General features: G+C 34.0%; 1 protein-coding gene across 1 annotated transcript in view; it reads right to left on the bottom strand.

Annotated features, from left to right (window-relative positions):
- Nucleotides 1–7,207: 7,207 nt before the first annotated feature.
- LOC129000095 (frizzled-2-like) overlaps nucleotides 7,208–12,552 on the bottom strand; it is a 70,149-nt gene continuing 64,804 nt past the window's right edge. The window contains exon 3 of the mRNA XM_054426986.1: nucleotides 7,208–11,395. Within this exon, the coding sequence (XP_054282961.1) occupies nucleotides 11,102–11,395 (294 nt within the window). The 3' untranslated portion in view covers nucleotides 7,208–11,101. The remainder of the gene's footprint in view (nucleotides 11,396–12,552) is intronic.

Raw genomic sequence — 12,552 nt, 5'->3', positions numbered from 1 at the left:
TGATACATTGATACAGAAATAAATGTTGAAAATGACGAGAAGCGAGCTGGTCGAGTGACAAAGCGTGGGGCTTCGGTCCCGGAGGTAACGGGTTCAAATTCCTCAAATTACCAATTGCGTTTATTTGTTTACCTAACCCGCCATGTTAAACTTCCCTATCCCAAGCGTGATGTATACAACTTCCTTACTTCTCGAGTGATGTAAAGTATCAAAAACTCACTCGGTGATGTAAAGAAACCCATTTAAATAACATTGAGTGCTTAACTTAAAAAATATACCTCTATGGAGCCAACGACGTTCAATGCTAGAAATCAGCTGTGCACTTGAATGTTATTGTTATTCTTTAAAGTATTTTCCTAACCTAGCTTTTGTTTGTAAAAGAACGTTACTGTTAGAAGATGAGTGAAATGGATAATGAAAAATATTGTACGTAAACCCATGTATATTGTCGGGTCAGGTAAAATCTTGTACGTTACACGTTACGCAAGATCGTGTTTACATTACTTAAGTGAATTATGCAACTCGCTTCCGCTCGTTGCACAACATTCACCTGCGTGATGTAAAAACGCTCTTACTACACTTGTAATGTAAATAGCTATTTTACAACTCCCTGGGCCTAGCCTGAAGTACATATATAATGCAAGTACAAGTATAATTTGTAAAACAGTTCCATACTGCCTAGCGTCCTAGAATGTGAAACAAAACAGTTGAATGACAACTGTTTACTGTTGATTTCCCCAACTTATGTTGACAGGACGTTCGACAAAGAATTACCACTAAACGAGCCCCAATAGATAAAAGATTAACAAAACAAAGGGTCACGAAAGGGATGAATAATTGAGCCCAAGTCGCAACGCAAGGTTCTGCCTCTGTGTTGATCAATAATGTAAGCTGACACATTACTGTTACAAGTCAGCTTCATTTAGCGGCACAATCCTCATGCATTATTTAAACTTTTCTTCAACATTTTCCTTTGTTGTAAAACAGATTTTTCAGACAGTATTACGGGTTTTCGTTAGTTTATTACCGCTACAATTTTGTGGCTGCCTATTTCACTGGCCCTATTTTATTGTTGAAAATCACGACCCTTTTTTATTTCCCAGAATTTTGAGGTACGGAAATGAACATCCATTCGACAAGATACTACATTTGACCTCCAAAATAAAATGTGAAACTGAACGTTTTTATATTTTTCAACAGTAATAATACAACTCGATCATAACAGAGAAATGCCGTCATTTTTTACCAAGCCAATATTTTAGATTGCGAGAACTCCCAATAATTGGCAGGCGCTTTAAAATTCAATCACAAAGAATTTCAATTAGGAAAGTAATCTGTTCGTTTACAGACATTCCAGCTTCCTTACCTTCAGAAAGTCAATGTTGTAGCTCATAATGGAGAGTACAGAGTTTGAATAAGTTATCTACCACTAGCTGTACCCGCGGGCTTTGCCCCGTTTAGCTTCATATTTGAGCTCGTTCGCATGGCTCAATCACGTCCTGGTTGAAGTTCGTTCGCTTCGCTCACACGTCCTGGTTGAAGTTCGTTCGCTACGCTCACTCACCTTTACGGTTGGAGCTCGTTCGCTGCGCTCACTTGCCTTCAGGTTAGCTCGTTCGCTACGCTAACTCGCCTCCGGGTTGAAGTTCGTTCGCTACGCTCACTCACCTTTTGGTTGCAAATTAGCTGTTGTCATAAATTAAAAAAATAATAGTGCTCCACTCTGTTGGTAATCCTGGTAACTTTAATGCTATTGAACATCATAGAACAGAACCTAAGGGAGTATGTTTTATCTATGACAGAACCAACTTGTTTAATTGAAACAGCTGTTATGATTCATTAATTCCATTTAAATATGAGTACTCATTAGGTTAACATGGGAAACTCCAGAGCCACTGGGGCGGAGCCCGAGAGTCCGATCAGAATAAAAACCACTTAGTTTTCCTATTTAATGCCTAAAGAATCAGTGTACCAAATTTCAGCCTCCTAGGTAAGTGGGAAGTGGGAGAATTAGTGATGAGTGAGTGAGTCAGTCAGTCAGTCAGTCAGTGAGGGCTTTGCCTTTTATATATATAGAAGATTATGAGATGTCGTTTTGAAAGTTTAACCATTTAACCTACGGTTATAGGTTTGTTATCAAAGTGTGCCAAAATAATTGAGGGTTTCTATCCTCTAGCTTAATTAGGTAAATCATTGCTTTAACTGGTAATGCGGATCAAATGTTTACAACAAATTATTTTCATGTAAACCACTTCTGAATAGGTTAGAAAAGAATCATTTATTTTCTATCATCAATAGAAAAGGATAAGCCGGTGATTGTAGTACTATAATAATGTTGCTTATGGAGATTGTAGTTTCTGTGGAAATAACCAAAAGGTTGAAAAGAAATTGAGAGGTTTTATATCTGAGGAATATTCGTAAAGTGATAGAGAGTGTTACCGAATGTTTGTAAGGAGCACTAAAGGTTCACATTAAATTTTAAGTGACAAAGACGAATAAGGTGAAATATTTACCAAGTGCCAGAAAAACATTTGGCACAAGTTACTTAATATCAGGGCACCAAAAATTGTGTCTGCATATAAGACTTAATTAACTAAAACAAAAAATGAATGATTTAATTACAAAACAACATTGTAATGAAACGTTTGCTTACTGCTGGACAGCTGTCTGAGGATCGTTTGAGGAAAGGTGGGGACACACTTGTCATACACTCTTCCGATCCTACTACGATCCGATTTGCGGGATTCCAGAAGGATCGGTGCGGGATCGGAGGGGGTGAACACACATGTCATACACGATTCCGACCCATCTCAGATTTTCTCCACCGGTCAATCAACACTTGCCAGTCTGATTTGTAAACTACGTGCAGAAGGTGGTTAACATGTTCAAAAACTTAGGACTTAGAGATTCAGCCATGATGGCGGTTTGTCTAGATGAAGAGGAAGAAAGTCAGACATCTCTGAAGGGCAGTGGAAAACGAAGAATTTGGGTTCATTCTGTATGGAAAGAAAGTTAGGTGGTTTACTTAAGAGTCCATCTTTTATATTAAGCACATTGGATTTTCTCTCTCGAGGTCGATTGGCTCTTCTACCCGTCCGATTTTCATGATCGAGGTCTCAAATTGAAGGTATGCACGCACAGATTTCACATCAAGCATCGGCATATATTTAACTTAAACCATTATTCTTAAATCTTAAGAATAAAGGTGATTTTTAAGAAACAACCCATTCTGCATCCGACAAACGAATAGACTGCAGTGTCGGTGCGTGATCGGAGTCAAAATCGGAGTAGGATCGGAGTATGACGTGACGCGTGTCGGAGAGGTGTAAACAGCCGCGTTCAATGTTAAGTACCATTCCCCTCTCCGACAGTCGTACCACAGTATGATCGGAGTCGGATCGGAAGGGTGCATGACAAGTGTGTCCCCGCCTGAAAGCTGTACTGTCCTGCTTTTAAAGACTCCGGACCCTAAGGAAATTCGTCATTAGGCTATCAATCAATTTATTGCTACTGAACACAAGGTCGATGTTGAATTGTATGTAACAACCAACAACAGATTTTGTACTGTTTTCTTTCAAAAGGAAGCTGGAAGAGAAGACCAATGATGTAGAAAAACAGAAAACTCTAATAGCAAAGAAGACTAATCAAGAGTAAGAATAATCATCTGATGATTTTCCTTAACATTCTCATTGGCAAAGTAAGACAGATAGCTACTTTCTACGATGTAAAGTCTTTGAAACATCCTGTACTAGCGTCGTCCAAGATTGGCCGATGTCTCTTCATTAGACGAGCGAGGTTCATTTCCCTCCAAGGACACTCGGATGTAATGACGAGTCTACCATTAGCGGCGATGATAGATTGATAGATTACATATTAGAGCTGAGGAAAAGTAAACACGAGTATAACAAGAGTAATCGAGATCCTCGATAGCAACCAAGGTCGACCACAACTGTGATCTCATATGAGAAAATTGGGCGTCTTTGTACCATCATCTCCAAATAATCACGAAACTCTGTAGTCTTCAACTATTGGATGCTATACGGTGACTCAATATTCTATTTCCACGATAAAGTTGTTGTCATTGTTTACAGTTAATAGATTCTAATTGAAGCCAACGTTAGATGTGCTTTTTTAAATGCAGTTTTCCGTAATCCACGTCAACTGTCAATTAAATCGAAACAGAATGGGCAACATTTTGTTTACTGCAATCGTTCTAGCTTCTAGCCCGGGTTTGTTTTCACATAACTTCGGACATTACTCAGGGACCGAAGTCCTGCGCTCTTCCACTAGACCAGCTCGTCCCCCAGTGCCCGTAAGATACTAGCGTTGACTAATTTAATTCTTTTTGTAAATAAACAGTCTTTATAAGACAGTCGAAACGTAGTAATGGTCTAGTGCTTTAGTGGTCAAATCACAGATATTCTGCCTAGAGTTCCGATTTCAAACCACGTCAATCACCCATGGCTTTTAGCTCCGGTGGTTCGGACCCCACTAAAGCTGCAATGCAAATCCAACTATCTAGAAAACAAAGGGCAAGGTTCCGCAAGCAAGGAGAACATTCTCAGAATCAAAAATTTCTTTAAACTAAACCCCAAACGATACAATTGGTTAAGGTACATCTACTAATTGTCCTCAACAATAGCTGGGAGTTGAGGCTGATGTTTGACGCAACAATTTAACTTCGCACAATACACAACAATGACACAATACCGTCTGTCCACAAAGCCTACACAATCACGCCATTGTGATCCATGTCGCCAGGAACATGCTGTAGGCTGCTGACTTTACTTGTTTATTCTTACGTTGTCGCATATTTGATATTAGACTGAGGAGACAAATTGGATTTAATTTGTTTGGGTAACAAAGTATAAAAATGTGATAAACTTGCTTAGATATCCGTCAAAAGCTAAGTAGAAAATCATAATGGCAGTACGAGGAAAAATATAGTTCATTATTACACAGGCAAAAACTATGTTCGTATAAAATAACGAGTCAATCTATTCTGTTATGGATCATTTTAATTTCTGAATGTAAGTACAGTATAGCAAAGATTTTATAAATAAATCGCACTCCTTGTAATGAGCACTTGATGAATAACTACTGTTTTTGTGACCGCAACTAAATTATTAGGTAAATAGTTATAAGTTTTTTTCTAAATGAGAAAATAAGCATACTGTACAGTGATTTTTAAAATTAAATTGTTTACCAAACGCCCTGACCTATACTACTATGGACTATGGAGGACCATCTGGAATATACGTATCTGCAACTTAAAATAAGTATTCATCCCAGATGCTTTATATTCAACACAATATCCCACAGAATGATGTTATATGGTAGAGAATATCATTGACCTACATAAAAAGACAATCCAATTTCGTCTTTTTCAGTACTTCCTTCGCCGTTATTTGTATTATGCTCATAAGCACAGAAAACGTACTACTATTAGTACGTTTTCTGTGTCATAAGGCATAAGGTTAACACTTTTATGCTGCGAGTATTTTAGTGCTTGATACAGAAATTGTCACCCTTAGTTAAAATTGTAAACCAGAAATACTATTGGTTGGTGCAAGAAATGACTTTTATTATTACAAGTAAGTAGACCCCATATCCTAAAGGTAAAATCTGATACTATTTTGATGAGTGTTTAAAGTCCAGTTGCGTTTGAGTACGCTGATGTCTTAAAATGTTTCCCTCTTATTTCAAGATATATTTTACAATTCGTGTTATACTCAAGGTTGTAAAACAAAATGCTTAACAAAAGCTTACTAATAGATTTGTATATTGGTTGAAATCAGTTTTTAAGTTGGTCGAGTACCAACCAATAAGCAAATAGTAAGCTTTAACTGGACAAATTCATATCTTAAATTGTGTTCAGGTGATCCACATGGATAAATGAATATTGTATGCTCTATGGGATAAATCTATTTGAGGTATGCGTAATCCATGGTGCTATTCACTATATTCACAATCGCAGTCCCTGTAGTAATCATGTGTAATTCAATATCTCAGAGATTACATACAGACCCCAGTCAACCGCAAGACTACCCTTGGATGCCAATGCAAGTCAAATTCACCGATATAGGATTCAATTATATAATTATTAACATGAGTATTGCCAGTACAATTATCACCCTTCATGTTTAATGTGATGGATGTTTTAGTGGGTTTACTTGGCCTGTGTTGCCTATTTGAAACATAATGCCAGAGTTGGTACTTTCCTGTTAAAGGGAACATTCATTATTATCGATTATTTTTTTCTCGATATATCGATATTTTTGTTTACCGATCCATTACATATTGACAACTGATATTGTTTAGGCTAAAATAGTCTATTGGATTAAGAAATGAAACTGTTCTAAGCTAACCTAACATAACTAACCAAACTTGTTGTACTATTTAAAAATTCCTTTTGATAACAGAAAAGGCAAGTTAAACATGGAATGTTACACAGCAAGTTTGGTTAGTTATGTTAGGTTATTTTTTTAGAACAGTTTCATTTCATTATTGTTTGTTGATACTGAACAATATTTATCGTAGTTGTCAGCTGATATGTTTCAATTTGTTAATATCGATATATCGAGAGAAAATAATCGATAATAATGAATGTTCCCTTTAACAGGAAAGTACCCCAGAGGGATATTAATATTAAATTTGTATTTTAATGAATATTTCACATAAATCTATTTATTACTTTTTAAAAATACATCAAGGGTGTTCCACTAGATCTTCTTAAAAATGTAATTACAGCTGTTTTGTTTGCGTATTTTTTCAAAGAATACTCTTTGTAAAAACGTAGTAGATTGCAATAGTTTATTCTTTCAACTGTATATATACAACTTACTAAAATGAACCAGCTATTATAATTCTTTGCTTTATATTTTTGATGGGTGCTATTTTAGTTTATTTATATCCCACATTATAGTAATAATAGACCTAACATGTTTACCTACAGAAACATGGAAAACATGACGTTTAAATTGATATAATTTTTAAAATATTTGAAATTAATTAGATGACGACAGTTATCATCCAATACAGTAGTTATCATTATCAAAAGTAGTACAATTATAAAACTATTAATCCACAATAGTTACTATTACGACTGAACATAAAAAAAAGAAAAAAAACAGGGATATAGTTAACTAGTAAGAATTTAAAAAACATAAAAATGGTGGGGAAATTCAGGCAGTTAAAAAGAAAAACCTCAAACTGTACAAAGATCGTTTATTTACTTTGGGCTGAACAAGACTCAGCTCGTAAGTAAGGTAACTTACAAACGGGATCTAACAAATTAACTAAACTAAACAGTCATATGAAAACGACTGTACCAGCAGAATGTACAAATATACAAAAAAATACAATACAAATATATAACTAAAAATTCCAAATGTAATATTGTACGTCCATTTTGATATAGCTTTTCGATATCTTAGTTGTAAAATAATTTTTACAATATAAACATCTTATAAATATAGTTTGGTCGTTTATTTCGAGTAAAATCGAATTTCTGTGTGACATTTAGATAAACTAACGTCTTAAAAAATAAGTGAATTTCAAAAGTGATGTTTCTGATAAAAATAAACAATGTACATACAATAAGAAATCAGTCTTATATACATATACTAAAATATATATTGAACATATTCGATCAACAAGACAAAAGATATGTAATGAACAAACTTTTTTTAGTACCTAGACAAATTGTGTAAATTGCATTCATTCATGAATGAATTTTAAAGCATCAAATACATTTTGTTTTTGCAAAAACGAAATCACAAATCTTCCAATTGCCAATCAATATCAAATTGACATAGCATTGAACTAAATAATAATGAATTCCTACAGTAGTAAATTTTTACTATTCAATAATAAGTTTACTAGCAGAATAAGTTTACTAAAAAATCTTAGAGCAAGGTTTAGGGATTGGCGAAAATTCGTGTAATGGTAGCAAATAAGAACCCTATCGTCAATAAAGTATGATATTGACTATCACTATTACATTTCACAGGGAGGCTATTACCATTAATTCCTGCATAGAATTTACACAGGTGTAAATCAAGATGATTCTGTCTAGAGAGTTAATAGCTAACATATCTATCCGAGGGAGTCGTAGATATTAAGATGAAGAACGACTTGTGTGAGAGAGAAATGGAGGAACCAAACGAGAGAGACAAAGAGAGTAAATCTGTAGGCGGTAGAAACATATTCTCCATAAGTGCAATGACCTCTCTCTCTCTCTCTCTCTCTCTCTCTCTCTCTCTCTCCCTCTCTCTCTCCTTCCATAATCCTTCCTCTACTCTCCTCCATTCCCTCGTCATCATTGTAGTTTATAACAGGCATGAATAGAGTTAATACAGTTGTCTAACAACATTGTCATATACCTGAGGGTGATTAAATTATTGATATAACATCTGTACCTGGTTTTATTTTTTAATATTAACACCTTGAGTGCAGTTATGTTGAATGAAACTTGCTAATGATATAGTTTCCATGTTAGAAATCACGGTCAATGAATTTTATTTATTTCCATGTTTTATTCAGAAAGGCAACAATATAAAAACGAATTAACACGACTCTCCAATGGAAGATACCCCTGTGTTCGATAGTGTGGACAATATTTTTATATTCTTTAAAATATTGATCGGTGTTGCAAGCCATAAATAGTTTTCGAACAGGATGATTGGCAGAAAAACATAACATGCAAGAACCCCAGAGTTGAACTTTATTTTTTTTCTAGCAGGGTGAACAAAAAGAATTTTGGCTCCTCTGAGAGAAAAAAAAAACAGATATGATACAATGTTACAAGGGATATGTTTTGTGCCTGGTCAAATTGATAATTGGAGGCTACATTGATGTGTGTTTATTGTGCATAACAATTTTCTTTAAAAAAATTGTCATCTGTGATGTATTTGTTGATATTATACAAGCAATTGTTGGATCATCTATTAAGTTATTTGATTTCAAAAATAGAAATATTATCCCTACAAGTAGTTAAAGCAAAACATTTTTATGTTACCAGCACTAATTGTATAAAAAGAAACAATACAGATCAACCAAAAGAGCCATTTAAAAAATCAATGGTCAACTTTAAAAATGTACTGTTTTATTTATAACTGGTTAGAATTTTAAACCACAATGATGGCCAAGTTCTAATACTATGTTGCCAGTATTTAATTCTATTGAATAATTAGTAAAAGCTGTCTACATAAATGTGAAAACTCGTGTTCGGGGAAGAGTACACATAGTGTAGAGGGATAAGAGTTACATTCTTTCAAGTTCAAACGGTTTTTTTTAAATAAATCTAGTAGAAAAATGATATGATGACGAAATATCAAAAGCTGGTCTAAATTCAACTATTTTACAATGACATAAAGTTGAATGCATCTCCCAATAATATATTTATTACAGTATTCATTTTTAAAATGAAAAGTTCTTAGCAAAAGTAAAAAATGTGATGGTCTTATTTTAATAATTACTTTCCATTAGGAATGGCAAAGCAAGGTTTACAAACTTTACTTTAATCTTAGCGTAAGGTAGTAAACAAACAAGCAGAATGAAAAATACATATTTGAATAATTTAAATACAAGATTCAAAGCCAAAATATACTTTTAAGTTGATCATTACAAAATGGAACTTTTTAGCACCGCAGAAATTGACAGTAGTTCAACAAATTGTATAAATATTTGAAACAAAAACACTGAGACAGATAACATTTATGAGACATAGAATAAACAGCGAAGGACAGCAAAACATTGAAGACAGCAAGTTTGAAAAATTAAAGAGAAGTTAACAACACAACAAATTGTATAACAACAAACTTGTTATGGTGTGTCAAATGTTGAAAACAAAACTTTATAAATAAAAGCGTATTCCATTTTGCAAATAAATTATTTATTTTAACCAAGAGGTGATTATGAGGCTTAAACCTCTACTTATAATACATCTACTCTATTCATACTACTTGTAACAACAAGGATAAATGCAAAAATCGCAATAACAACTTACAAAATTACAATAAACAATATACAATAACAGTTTTGTCAATATTTTTAAATATTGTGTCATCAATTGGTGTCATTATATCGAACCTCAAAACTAAATTACAAACACAAAACGTTGGACTAGTAAAAATGTGTACAACTTAAAAACAACACTAACTAAATATTTGTTTGAGCTGCATTTTGATTTTTATATTACAATGTTTGATTCAACATATTTTACCGCTATTCAATGGGATGTTTATTTAGCAACATTTCTAAATAATATTGCTAGATTAACACACGTTTCAATGATAAGTCCTATATTCAAAATATATAAATTTTAACCCTACATATTATGTATTTATGCTATTTCTTTTTAATAGTCAAAACATAAATTTGAATCGATTAATTGCATTGTACAGACAAAGCTAAGTAGTTAAATATTTTTTTGTAAAAAAACTTTATAGTATTTTTTTGTTAATATTTTGATGTTATTATTAGGACCAAATACAAAAATGTTACTACTCAAATAATATGGTACTGTAACATGTAAAATATTTCAGGTGGTAAAAGATATTGAATCAATTCAATGCTCAAGCAATGATAAATAGTTGCACTGTTGAGTCTTGATCAAAGAAAACTAACATATGTCATCATGGAGAAAGATTTACAAAAGACATTTACACTTTTTACACCCATTTAATTCATTAATTACTTCCAATACTAAGGGAGCATAGTTACCTAGTAAACATAAATTTTAAACGTTATTAAAATAACTCATAAACTACCCCTTCTGCAACAATCCTAAAGATTAATTTCTAGATAATTTAAGGAGTTTTAATTGAAACTGGAAACAAATCAAAAATAACACCTAGATCCATGTGTTCTGAATTAGGTTAGCTACAACTAGGAACACAGGAATTTTAGTTTTGATTTAATTTCAAATCCGTTGAAATTAAAGTACAAATTTAGATTGTTTAAATAAGCTACTTTACACTCCCTCAAAATCATCCTCATTCATAAAGTTTTCTTTGAACAAGACTCGCAAAATATACAAATATCGGGTCATTCTTACATTAAATCATAGTTACAAATATACAAGTTTCGCATATGTACATTATACGTACGCCTCCACTCGACGTCCTCGCACCCTGTGGAAGAACTCCTTCCAGCTGTTGAACGTCTTCCCACTCCAGATCCAGAAGGAAGATGTGATGCCTACGATGAGGCACATGAGGTATTTGATCATGAAAACTTCAAAGTCTGGCTTTCTGCCGACCTCGCGGTTCAGAGGACAGGGGATGCTGTAGGAGTTGTGGCGAGAACACATGTCCATGTGCCAAGTCACCATCCAGTGGTCGAAGTAGCCTTGCTCGTAGAACAGACAGGCTACCACGATGAGTGCGGGTACCTGGAAAACACACATTATATTGTATTTTACTTGGGTCTAGCCATTTAACCTACTGATGTGGTTTGGTATTAAATACCAATATGCTTCAAATCTTCACCCTTTCCAATGTCAAATATGGCTTTTGTTGGGGGTGCAATGCAAAACGTTTCCAAATTTGATTTTTATGATGCAAGTCTAGTAACCATTTACTTAGAGACAAGGTGTCGGTATGAAAATACACAATACACAATGAAAAATATTCATCCTTTTTAGGTCCAATATGGGTTTAAATGGGGATGTGAGAACTCTTCAAAACACTTGATTTCCCATATATACGGTAGTACCTATAGGATTATTAAGCCCTAGGATTAAATTTGCATTGTTCTATTACAAATGTTTGCCAGGGATATGACGGTTTTCTTCACTAAACCATAAAAAGGAAATACATTTGGAAGACTTAAAGAAAAAATAGAGATGTATCCCTATGAGTCATAACTCATCATGAATGTTTTAGACCAGCGCTTTAGTTTTTCAAAACATTGTTTTGCTGAGACTTATATTGCACCTATTTAGCAAATAGAAGGAACTTAAACACTTAGAAATGGAATGAAACTTGAAGAGTTTGGATAAGTAATCATACCAAAATCGTGTTTAAGTAGGTTAAATGTTAAAAAAAAATTTAAATCTATCAATGTTGTAAAGATCCTGGACTTTATAAAAAAATGAATTTGACTGCAGATCCAGGTTTCTTGGACATAATAAACAATTCTTCTGTATAAACTTAGTTCTTAGCTTTAATCCCAACAGGTAAAAGTCACTGTACTTCTAAATAAAATCCTATAATAATACCATACTTATCAAAACTATGGTGAGCTTCACCAAATAGTAAAATTGTATGGCATTATTCACAGATATCAGGGGATATTATCCTACTTTTGGATACATAAGAGACCCCTTTCTACATGGACCAGGTGTAGCAAATTTGTATAGGAACATATTAGGCACGTCGCACACTGGGTCCGCTCAGTTCAGTCACAGAAAACATACCAGTCGCGGCTCAGCTCTGCTCAGGTCAGTCAGCTTAGTTCAGGCAGTTTTCCCACACACTGCGTCAGTTCGGTTGTTTTTGAGCGCCAAACGCCAGTGGACAAAAGACGCTGTCATTGTTCGCAAGTAAA

Source organism: Macrosteles quadrilineatus, unplaced genomic scaffold, assembly GCF_028750875.1.
Source record: "Macrosteles quadrilineatus isolate MER2022 unplaced genomic scaffold, UCM_ALF_1.0 Scaffold_8__2_contigs__length_117827958, whole genome shotgun sequence".
NCBI lineage: Eukaryota > Metazoa > Arthropoda > Insecta > Hemiptera > Cicadellidae > Macrosteles > Macrosteles quadrilineatus.
Note: the sequence above shows the minus strand (reverse complement) of the source record. Positions and strands in the feature narration are given on the sequence as shown.